This window comes from Dama dama, chromosome 28 (assembly GCF_033118175.1).
Source record: "Dama dama isolate Ldn47 chromosome 28, ASM3311817v1, whole genome shotgun sequence".
Classification (NCBI taxonomy): Eukaryota; Metazoa; Chordata; class Mammalia; order Artiodactyla; family Cervidae; genus Dama; species Dama dama.
In genome coordinates, this window is record NC_083708.1 from 31,100,707 (window position 1) to 31,113,650 (window position 12,944).

General features: G+C 37.7%; 1 protein-coding gene across 1 annotated transcript in view; it reads left to right on the top strand.

The window, feature by feature from the left end:
* Positions 1–12,944, top strand: part of MAN1A1 (mannosidase alpha class 1A member 1) — a 170,062-nt gene that overhangs the window by 88,020 nt on the left and 69,098 nt on the right. The window contains exon 6 of the mRNA XM_061131881.1: positions 8,689–8,783. Coding sequence (XP_060987864.1) covers positions 8,689–8,783 — 95 coding nt within the window. The remainder of the gene's footprint in view (positions 1–8,688; positions 8,784–12,944) is intronic.

A 12,944-nucleotide genomic window follows, 5' to 3' on the forward strand; every position in this document is an offset into this window, starting at 1 on the left:
GACAGGATTTGTGTAATTGCACTAAATCAAAAGAGCAGATAAACATGTTTATAAAACTGAGACAAAAAGGTTAAACTATAAATATTTCAGTGCTCTTTAGAAGTAAGTTTCAGTATCTGGAAAAATTCACTAGCAGAGAATGCCTCATAACTCAAAAATGCCAAAAAATCACAATGTATTTACTCGGATGAGGCTCTCATTTTCTTTCTCTTATCTTTCTTTGGATCAAAGGTTTCGAAGTCTGGATTTTGTGTATTTCAAGTGATTTGTGAGGTTTACCTATAAACATAATAGTAAACCAAACAGTTCCTATTTTAACACTATGGTATCACATGTTAACAGGCTTTTTGTGATGGTTCACACAAATTCTTTTAGAAATAACCATGGGAGAAATAACCAGATAGGGTTCATGTTTTCATAATTTCCTGTCTCTTTATGTTTTCTTTAAAAAACTTTTTCTTCTTGATGCAAAATAGTTCAGGAACTATTTGACGTGCTTACCTAATATTAAATAACATTAAGTACACAATAAACTGTGTATTTTCAAAACATTATGTTGGCAACTTGCCCATTTTTAAAACTTAAATTGAGTTGGAAAGATCAGCTCAGAAATCTATCTTTAAGCCCTGTGTAATGGCTCGGACTGTTATACTGTTATTTATAACAGTTCCTGGGCCAGTGCTTTAGGAGTTAGAACATCTAGATAACAGAATCTGTTGTACACTTCACAATAATTCTAAGTGTGAGAACTATCTAGCCATTGATTTTCTTCTCCTTTACTGTGCATTTTTAACTTTCATACTGAATGTGTGTTAGAAGGGAACATATACCTTTTGATTATCACACTATTTCCTCTTTTCCAGTCCCTGCCGCATTTATCTCTACAACACATGTGTACTTTCTTCTTGAGAAAACATTATTTTAAAAGGACCCTAATTACTTCTCAAGGTCTTTCCTTCAGACAGACAATTTACTGTTTCTTGATGTTGTCATTTATGTATCTTTGCCCTTACAACTAAGAAAAGTTCCCAGTGAGAACCACCGCCTTTTTCCCTGCCCCGTCTCTCAGAACCCTGATGACTGAGAAGTCCTTCCACTTGTAAATGGGAGGAACCAAGATCAGAAGTATTGGGACTTTCTTGACCCAATTGATGTGCTCTTTTAACCAACCCTTTAACTTCTGTCCCTGACAGTTAAGGTCATTAGCCTGCCTTCTTTCATCTGTGTCTGTCTTATCATTTTTCTAGACCCTGTTAATCTTCGTCTCTCGTCAGGCGCCTTCCTCTCCCCTTCTGCTGTATCTCCCAAGCTCCAGGACATTAACCCAGAGTGTGCCCAACCATGTACATACCAACCCCCAAATGAATACACACCTGCACCCACAGAAGCGCCATCTTCAGTCTTACTCTCCCCTATGACCTAACTCAGTCTCTCTTTTTTATTCCCCTAGTTATAGCCTACATCACTGAGTTTATTCTCTACTTCTATGTTGGTTCATACGGTTGTTTTCTGGTGTATATTTTATGTTTATCTAGTTTTATATAACTGACTTGCCTTTCTGGATATAAGCTTCTTGGAATCAGGGATCTTATTTTTTCTGGTGTATCTCCCTTATCGCCCTTACCACACTGAGAAGCATGTAGTAAGTTCTTCTTAAGTCTTAAACCCACTTCCTGTGGAGCGGAAAAGTACCTTAGAAAGTGTCTTATCTAGTGCCCACATTTTACAAGGAAAAAAAAAAACTAGAGAACTGAAATAACGCATCTTTACTGTGACAGAACAGGTAAGTAGTAGGCCCTGAGCTAGAACTGAGGCCCTGTTCAGTATGTCTGCTACCAGACCACCTTGACTGTGGCTCATGCTCAAGAAAAATACAGGACCACTTCTATGAGTAGGTGGCGTTGGTTTCTGCCACCATGGATGCTAGTGATGTCTACCTTGAACAATAGCCTGAAGTTCTTCTCAATATTTCTCCCCATTTTTCATCTTGCTCTCTCAACTTTGTAAAATCTTCCATGCTAGAAAATGAGATTGAACCTTCAGGAAAAAAATCACTATCAGGATGCAATTTTATTAATTGATTATCAACATGTATTTCATTTTGACAAGGGGATAGTGTAAAAGCAAACTTTAAAGAGTTTCACTAGCTGTTAATTATTTTATAAGAATAATGATCTTCTAAAAGCCGGCTCAGCTGGTAAAGAATCCACCTGCCATGTGGGAGACCTGCGTTCCATCCCTGAGTTGGGAAGATCCCCTGGAGAAGGGAACAGCTACCCACTCCAGTATTCTGGCCTGTAGAATTCCATGGACTATACAGTCGCAGAGAGTCGGACATGACTAAGCGACTTTCACTTTCAAGTCTAAAATGCCTGTTCAGTAAGAGCATTCTATGGCTAGATTTTTTTAAGTTTATCAGAAAATTGTTCTTTTCACTCAAACTTTGTGCTTTCGTACATTAGAAACTCAAGTCTAAGACAGAGCTATTCTTTGTTTTAACCTGTGATTATAACCTGTTATAGTGGTTCTTCTTTGTTATAACCTGTGATTACTGGTAGGTTAGTATGCATATCCTTGTTATTTTCAGTAAACAAGTTGGGAAGATGTTAGTGCTTTAATTTTTCAGAAAAGTGAAGAAGTGAAGAATATTTTCTTCATCTAATGGCCTAGAGGCTAAAAATTGAATTGTACTGAATCACAGGGAAGAAAGACAAAACAGTTGATAACAATTTTAATCTAATTAAATTTATAAATTTTAAAAATGAAGTTCAAAGTGCAGTTTGACAAATACAACAAATAATTCATTTAATTTAGAAAAGCTTCAGTTCAGTATTTTGCTTAATTGTAGAGAGAATGCAAACATTAGAAGGAGGCAATGAAAGATGTGTACACACTTACATGTAAGGGACTCACAGGGGTGATTCCCCCTGATCAGAAGAATTACATGTATCTGGGATGGCATAAAAGTGGCATTCACTTGGCTGTAGTTCTTACCAAACCATCACACTTTGAAGCATTTAATTAGGGAAATGGGGCCTCTCTGAACCTCAGTTTCCTCATCTGTAAACCAAGGTTATGTAACTAGATGACCTTTGATGTCCCTTCTAGCTCTAAATTTCTCCTGGATTAACTATTTTTATATCTTTATTCAAATATTTAAACCTTCCCATGTTCCACTCTAAGTTGAAAAGCCAGAGTAGCTCAACACAGTAGCTTATTGGTTGAGTGATTAAATTTGGCCCATATTATATGTGTTAATCAACTCAGCTAATGATATGTGGGTTATTTCAGTTATTTTAAGCCAAAGATATTTATGAGATCGACAGCATCTTGTCCTGAAAGCTTTATGTAGCAAAAATGAGTAATAGGTAAACTCTGCTTGTCCTAATGGGGAATTAGTGTTTGATCTTTTAACAGTGAAGTTTTCGGCAGGAGCGTTTAAAGAAAGGCTTTTATATTAATTGTACATTTCAAACCGAAGCATGTCTGAACTGAAACTGGTTCTTTCTAGAGCCGTCTGTTGTTATTCATTTCTTCTTTCCTTATTCTTTGCTCTGATGTGTAAATATTCTTGTGCAGTTCTTCAGGGATCTGCAAACTGGTAAGGCAAAGAAAGCCATACATCTTGTTTACAGCCTGTCTAATCCTATCTGTAAGAGTAAAGTAAAAAGATAAGTGTTTTTATTTAATAGATTCTAAAATCTGAAGTTTTCTAAACTTTTGATCAAAAACAGCAATAAGACTGTGATGATATTATTTAAGTATAATGAAAATATACAATTTGGATGTAGTTATTTTGAAACTCTTAAGTTTAGACCATAAATGTTTTTATTTAAATCTATTTGTTAGTTACATGCTTGAAAGATTATTTCAGAAGCTATTTCATAATATTTTACCACCTTCTAGTAAATTTTATTAGTTTTGATTTTTTTGATGTGAATGTAATCAGTCTCTATAATGCAGAATCTTTTTGAAGATTCCTTTTGTGTCATTAGATATCTGCCCGTTTCAAGCTGATTGCTGCAAGTTACTCAAGGCCATATTTAGTTTTAATGGTCATTTTTTTAAAAAAGAGTATGTCTTCTATTATCAGCACAGATTACATTTTATTACCTGTCATTTTTCATCTTTCCCTCTTAACTTTATAAAATCTACCCTACCTAATGTAAGTACCAACAAACCAAGATTGACTAAGAATTGGCTGGCACATTAATATTTTCTATCTTTATTAAAAAATTATGATAGTTTTGCTTTTTTACCAGTCTCATTTTAATACTAGCTTTGTGATTTCTGATGCTAGTTTTTTCAGGAATAAGTCAGAACTAGAAGTTACCAACCCCGCTCTCCCATTTTGGGAAACTGAGAGCAAAATGGTTAAGTGACAGGCCCAGGCCTCCTCGTGACCCACAGTGAAACCCGTCCTGGGACCTGGTGCTGGCCTGGGTCCAGTGTGCCCTCCATCATGCCTGCCCCATGGGAAGAGGCACTGAAGTGCCATTTAGTGTGCTTTCTGCAGCCTTTCACTCTTGGGCCCGTTAACTAAGATGTGCTAGTTAAAACTTAACTGCCCTTTAGGATGCTTTGTGACATTGCTCCTTCGTTCTTTTAACAGTATTAACTTCGTAAGCTAAATTGGAATTTTATTACTCACCATTTTGGGTAGAAAGATGTTCTCTTTGAGAATCTGGATTCCTCCTCCAAGTAACTAACCTCTCTTCATGTCTCAAGAGGAGGTAACAAATCAAACGTTAAGAATTGGAATTAATTTAGGCTCACATATGATTTCACTTAAAGTATCAATAGGTTAATTAATGTTTTCATCCGAAAACTATTTTGTAATTGTGCCCAGCATAGAGACTGCAGAGTACTTGATATAATTACTTGCAGACATTGAAGACAATAGAAATTCATGGAATAGGACAGACACTTTGCAGACACTAGGATATTAGTGGTTTCTCATTAGAGTGCTCCAGATATGTTTAATATGTGATTGATTCTTTCATTTATTAAATGGACATTTATTGAGGACAAGCCACTTTGCTGGATACTAGGTGTGTACATCCAGCAAGGAGGAACAAGAGAAAAGTCCTGCCCTCGTGAAGTTTACATCTAGTGGGGCTGTCAGCCAACCAGCAAGCAAATAAGATGATTAGGGTGTGGTTGTGGGATGGAAATAAGGTGGTATGATAAATGATGAGAATGGCCAGCTTTATGTGGGGTTGCTAAGAAAGACCTCTCTTAAAAGGGGACTTTCAAGCAGATTCCTGAAGTTAAGGATGAAACAGCTATGCAAAGAGCTAGGAAATGGGCATTGCTGCCAGAGAAAATAGCAAAGGCAAAAACCTCAGGATGGGAAAGGTTGCTGTTTCCTTCCTATATGTTAACTAAGATTATAAATGTCTTCCCACCTACTACTCAGGAATACTGTGGTGACATCAATAAATTTAATGCAAAGTGACCAAATTTGGGTTGGATATGTATAATAGACAGTGAAGGAGAAACAGATTCTTTTTCCTCTACTTTTGAAGAAGAAAGTTACTCAAGGATATAAGAGAGTAACACAGGAAAACAGAGATCTGGATCTTGCCTTCTGTAATCAGATGCTGCACTGTTGCTGCTGACTCATTTCAGTCGTGTCCGACCCCACAGACGGCAGGCAGCCCACCAGGCTCCCCCGTCCCTGGGACTCTCCAGGCAAGAATACTGGAGTGGGTCGCCATTGCCTTCTCCAAATGCTGCACTGGGTGATGCCAATTGTCAAGTAGAAGTTCGCTGAAGGTGTTAATAAATATCTTAGCCTGGAGAATGGGTGAGTTTGCTTTAGCCAACTGGAGGCAGCACTGCGTGTTTTAGGATGAGAAAACCGTGTAAATAAATATATTAAGCTGGCATGATACACTTATACAGAAGATAGTTCTGCAAGAGGATGAGAGTGGTAACTGACCTCACTGTGATTATCGTTTCACAATATCTACATGTATCAAATAATCATGTGTTACATCTTAAACTTACACAACATTGTATGTCAATTATATCTCACTAGATCTGAAGGAAAAAAAAAATAAAAAAAAAATAAAAAAATAAAGATACTAAGGTAGACTGAACTTGAATGAGTACTTGAGACCCTGAAGACTCAAGCTGGAGCCAGGATGGCCTTTGTAAAAACAGAAGATAATAGATGGTCGGATTCATAGAGGTCAGTAGATTAGCCAGTACGTTAGTTTTTGACTTGACATTTTACACAGCAGAAGGAATCATGATGGTTTCTTGAATAAGAAAATCACATGGTATAAAGAGAAACATGTTAAAATAAATACAGGCTAATGGCGATAGGAAGGGGGATCCTGGAGAATGGGAGCCTAGGTAGGAAGACCTTCTTTGCCGCCATGCCCCTTCATTGTGCCTGGTGATGAAAATATGAACTATGTTCACATCACGGGAAGGGAATGAGCTGTAAATGAGATGTTTCTGGGAACTTTGATGTTGATGTTTAACAACCGAAGGGTGATGAAAGTCAGAATGTGTGCTCTCTCATGCCCCAGGGACTGGCTGAACAGTAGTGTCAGTGATGGAGCTGGGGAGGTTGGCCTCGGACATGGTTAGCCCCATTTTGTAGATGAGAAAGTTTAGGCATAGGTAGATTAAGCAGTTTGCCCAAGATTAGCCAATTTGAATAAGTAGGACTGAGGTTCCAAGGCAGGCATTGTGTTTTCAAAGCCCGAGCCCTTAACTCCCAAGCCATATGGCTATAATATCCATGATGGTGTTTTAATTACAAGTCTGACTTCCAGTCTTATGTAAGTTTCTTAAAAGGAGTTAATTAATTAACAGTTTTAAAAGTTGGGTGGAAACTAGAAAGTGGGCAGATGGCTGGGCAGTGATTGGATAATTCCTTACAGCAGAAGAGAACTTGGAATTCTTTAGACTAAGAGACTGGAAAGGAAGAATATACCTTTGGCTTATTTTCTTTTTCTTCCTCTTCGACTCACTGTCAGCTGTTGAAACAGGAAATTGTCCATTTCGAAGAGTTATAATAATATTTTATGGGAAAAATGATATCTCTCTTTTTTTTAGTGCCTTATATACTACAAATGTCTTTGTCCTCATTTGTATTCCAGGAATGCTAGTTTATCTAAATTGACTGCCAGCCAAATTCTTACATTAAAACTCATTATTTTCTCAACTTTCATTACAGAGTAGGAGTTAGTTTCCAAAAGAGTAGGGTTTCAGAAGCAGCATCAATATTGATATCACTGGATTCTTCTCGGTCCGTAAGCCCCAGTGCCTAGACTTCTCTGTGGGGGGCTTAGGTCTTACAGCAGGAGTTCCGAGGACTGGAACCCTTGCCTCTGGAGAAGCCACATAAGGCTTCTTTGACCATGGCTTTAATGAACCCCTTCCCACGCAGGAAGAGGACTTTGCTCGTGCTCCATGCTTCTTAGGGTCCCCCCAGGTTTTCTCACATCTCTCTTGGTTGAGGAAGAGACAGAGGAAACAGTGAGTTCCCAGCCCACCACACTCAGTCACAGAGCGTGGCAAGGAGAAGGGACAAGGCATCTGCTAGCTGCCGCAGCTCGAGCAGGGAACACTGTAGCCGTCCTTCCTTGAGTGAATAAATTAACTCGGTGCTTTTCTTTGGACCTGAATCTGTGACTGGATGTCATTTAATTAATCTTCCTAAAGCACAGTTCTGATTGAGTGAACTGGCTGCTCAAAACTTTCAATATTTTTTTCATTTTAATGGAATAAAATTCTTAGCCTTATATTTATGACCCTTTGTGATTTGGGCCCATGCTGTGCATACCAGACCTCATTTACCAGTATCCCCTCTTGCTTTGGACAGGGAAGCTGACCTGGTCCATTTCTTCTGCAGGCCCCCACTTGCCTGCATCAGTGCTTAACACAGATGCCTTCACAAGGCTCCCTCTCCTCCTCAGCCTGTCTCTAGAATTATGATCCCCCCATTACATGCTGCATACAATCCTCATCTAAATGCCATGCAGCCTTGCTGAACTCATCAGAACTCTTAGATGACTTTATGTCAGGCTCTCATTATCTGTGTGTCAGATATCTATGTTCATACATTGCCTTCTTTACTAAATTCTGGGCAGGATTTGTATCTATTTTAACTTTGTATTTTCCGTATCACCTGCACTTAACCATAAGGGGAAGTTAAAACTGCAGAGGGCTAAGAGGACTTACAGATTATTTGTAAGATAATATATCTTTTTACAACTTCTCCCTTCTCTGTGCCCTAGTAAATAAGTGAAACCAGGACCAGAACTTCTGATTTTCAGCCCAAGACTTAACCGGCAACAGTGGTTCTCCCCTGGGCATGCACATGGGAATCACTTGACGTCACAGGTGGTGCTTTAAAAAGTTCTGATCTGGGAGCCCCCAAACCATAGCAATTAGAATATCAGGAGTGCTACCAAGACATCAGTAGTATTCAGGTCACCTCACATGAGTCTAATGTGCAACCAACAATGGTAATAAATACCAATTTATTGGTATTTATTGGACCACATAGCGGTCCCTGGACCATTCTTACTTTCCTTGGTAATTCCATTAATTTCAGAAACATTTTTTTTTTAAATGTTAAGCAGAAACGTACTCAATGTGGGGTAGTAGAATAACACATTTTGTTTTTCTTAGAACAGTAGCTTACTTAACTGTTTAACTTTTCAGATATTTCGAAAGAAAGCAGTGGAACTTGGGGTAAAATTGCTACCTGCATTTCAAACACCCTCTGGAATACCTTGGGCATTGCTGAATATAAAAAGGTAAAACTCTTCATTTTCAACAACATGTTTTAAGTTGAAATAGTCAAGATTGTGGTCTAACACACAGACACCAGATGGATATTTACTTGAATGGTATTGGTGACTGACACCATTGGGAGTCTTGGAATATGTCCTTGTATTGGAAGTTATTAGTGGTTTTCAGTGTTCCATGGGTTCCCATCATGGGATCAAATGACCTCAAGAGAGTCATCCACATGAGACATGATTCAAGGTTTTCACTGTTGCATGGTGACATTGCATCAATGATACTGTCTATAAATTCCAAGAGCATCTTTTATCATCAGAACATTTCACTCTCAAAAGAAGCCAGTTCCTAGATCACTTCCATCAATTAAGCTGCTGGTCAGAGACATTGCCAAGATAGAACCTGTAGATCAATCAGCATAATACAAGATGTAGATCAGCAGATAAAACATGTGGAACAACCATGCGGCGAGCTAAGTGTAACTGAGACTGGGTGCGTCTGAGGCTGCTCACCCACAGTTGTAAGGAGGGAAGGGAACTGCTCCACTGACCCCGATCAGTCCATCCTTCTCATCCCATGTGGGTAGAGAACCCTGGCATGCCAAGTTCATAGGAATGTGGCCCCAAGAAAAACCTGGGCTAAACAGAATTTCTCATATTCTCCCAGGAAGTGTTAATAGTTTGAATTTTCATGATAGCCTGCACATTTTGTTAATAGTTTTATCTTAAGCTTCTTTCTAACTCCTTCTTCCCCATAACTAATTAGTTGCATGTATCTCTTTGCAATGATGATGATAATGACAGCTGTTTGGTCATAAAATAGGAAGTTTTGTGTAGACACTTTACCACACTTAATCCTCACAGCAACCCAATAAGGTCAGTACTACTGTTACCTCCACTTCACTAATCAGGAACTTGAGTCACAGAGACAGTTATTTGCCTAACATCATGCCGTGTGTAAATGGTAGAGCCAGAGTACTCAGATGCATGGATTCACAGGCAAAAGTTAAATGGCTTTCTAATGTTAGAAAAGCCAAGAGGATGCACAGGGCGACTTGGCAAGATTAATGCACATTTTTCCTTAATTATTTATTTTAGTGACATTCCTTCCTGAAATTAATCATGGAAAATCATGAAATTAATTGGCTAATGTATCAGCTAAATGTCATGCTTTGTCTGTATGTTATATCTATACCTTGAAATCACCCTGTACCTATCTATAATTTGATGTATGTATGTTTGTCTCTGTATGTGTATGTGCATGTGTTTGGGGCAGAGGCAAAGGTGTTGAGGTGATGAAACGGGCAGAGTTCACACCCCTGGGCCGTGTTAAGTTGAAGTTGCTTTCTGTTGTATAACGTGGTATCTCAGGATTCATTCTTCCCTTTGGGTTCGTCCGGCTTTCTCTGTTAGCCTGGAGATCATGGCACATGTTCCAGTGTCTTAAGGTGGAAGAGGGTATACATGCTTGGCTTGAGCAGCTTGCTATTCAAGATCTGTGAGCTCTTTATTTGGCTCATGTAGATCACCTATATTACTTTCCATATCCTCAGATTTTGTATTCAGATAGTACACAGATAGTATGCAGACCTAGAAACTTCTCTGCGACTTGAAATGAGATCTAGGTTCAAAAACCGTGTGCACATTTAACACGCATTTTCCCCACCCTCTGAGAGGAATGACATGGGCATGATAACCCACTGAGTTAATTGCTTACCAAGAGACCTGGTTCTAAGTGTGTGCATGCATAGTAAGTCGCTTCAGTTGTGTCTGACTCTCTGCGACCCCATGGACTGTATCCCACCAGGCTCCTCTGTCCGTGGGATTTCTTAGGCAAGAATACTGGAGTAGGTTGCCATTTCCTTCTCCAGAAGATCTTCCTGACCCAGGGATCGAACTCACATCTCCTGTGTCTCCTGCGCAACAGGCAGATTCTTTTCCCATTGAGTGGTCAGAAAGCCCAGGATGCTATCGAGGTAGTTCTTATTGCTTTGTGGAAAAAAATGGAATTAGATAAAGACTCTTAAAACTAATTGAGGTATGGGCCTACATCTTTGCATAAGTTAAGTCAGTTATAAAGTACTGATATCATTTAATTAATTCTAGCCTCTCTTGAAATGCTCATAAGAAATTAGATTGTTTTAAAACATATTTAACTTAGTATTTATTTTTACAGCCAAGAGGATTTTTTCCTTAGTTAAATCTATCCTTTGTGTACAGTGGAGATATTTTTCAACACATAAAGGAATATTTCTAAAAACTATTCAGTACTGAATCCTTTGTTATCTTTATATCTCCTAAAAATTCATTAACTGGGGCTTTACCCTTTTTTTTTTAATCAGACCTTATTTCAAATTTACAGTATTGTACATTATTTTACAGTATTGTACTTTATAACTTTTGATTTTTAAGTATTACAGGAAAATTATTTTGGGTCAAAAATAATGTGCCATATCATTTATATATTCTATGATGTTTTCATGTTGAACTAGAGGAAATTAGGTAACCATTTTACAGCTGACAGGAACACTCTTAACTTCTTGGCAACCTGTATGAGTTTTTTATTATTTATTTTATCCACTCTCAATCTCATTTACTAAATATCAGTGACTTACCCAAATTTACACAATAAGTCTTGGCAAAATTAATAGTAATATCAACCCATTGAAATTCATCCTACCCTTTGCCCAATCAGCTTGATTTATCATCTTGAAGGATTTTCTCTCTAGGAAACAAAAACAGTATTTGATATTTATCTGCAATAATTACATTTCAGGATGTGTTATTGATGTCACCCTGTGCATATCTGCTGTTTTCTCAAATCTCTGTATTTTTGCAATATGGGCCAGAGGGCAAGGGACAGCAGGTTTGGAGTTTATATTCTAGTTTTTTGAAGCCTGTCACTAGTGAAGAGGTGGGGAAAAATATATCTGGCAAAATTATATTTTCTTAATTACCTTCTTAGACTAGGGAGTATCAATGGAAGGATGCTCAAGAGGAAAAAAAAGTGTTTGAGAATGCTATTTAGAATAGCTCCTTATTCACTGTTGACTGCTTTGAAACTCTTGGCAATAATTATGATGGGAGAGGCACAGTATGCTGTCTGTAACATAATTCTGCTCTTCCATCTCAGTTTTGAAAATAGTTATGGAGGCTACTCTTTGCCAGCACCTATAGGTTAACAGAAATGTGAACTTACTGGTATTATGTGTTCACATTCCTCTAGTACTCAGGTTTTAGCAGTTTGAACTTAAAGCAAGCAGTATTTTGAATTGGGGAGGTTTATGTATTTGGAGCCCAAACACCAATAAACCAAATTAGATTTCAGTATTTGTGCAAACTGAGAATAACAGAGAATCGAAATAATTTACGCATATCCTACATTAGAAAGTTTGTCCCAAAATCTGCTCAGGAAAAAAAAAAAGTTTTTAATTATCTCTTCTGCTACATCTATAATAAATTCCTAATTCAAGAGTTGCTATATGAAGTTGTAAGTTAATTGAAATTATATATTGATAGTAAGTAGTAATTTGATTAAATAAACACCTGGGTATTACACATAGTACCTGATAAGAATAACGTGCTTACTTCACCAGTGCAACAGTAGAATGAAAATGCCTACATTATGTAACACCTCTGGTAAAAAGAAAATATTGCCTTTTTCACAGATTAGATTTTGGTAGAACTCAATTTCGCTACTGTGAAAATGTCAAAATTTGATGTCTGATCCTGTTAGTACTACTAGTAAGAGGCTCTATGCATTTTTTTTCTTTCCAACCTAAAGAAGAAAAATCACTTCTGTGGTTTGTAAAATCAAATGTTTCACCATTCCCATATTTCTAGTTATAATTTAAGCCTAAATAGAATAAATGTAGTAGTTTGAAGTTTTCTAAAAAGTATTCTTAATTTAAAATAATATGGTTAATATTCCCATTACTCATTTATATCACAGAGAGTATAGGCTGGGCATTCCTAGTGATTATTCTGTCTTTCCTTTGAGTTAGTTTTAGCTTATACTGTTTCATTAGTTGTTTCCCTTTGTGGATTTCCCTGAACAGATACTTACCAGGTGGTAGGTTAGCGGGTCTGTCTACAGTATGTGCTTTTATTGCGCACATCAGGGAAACATGCTGGCAAGTGACTGATCTCTACTCCAATTCTCATTAGTAAGCAAGG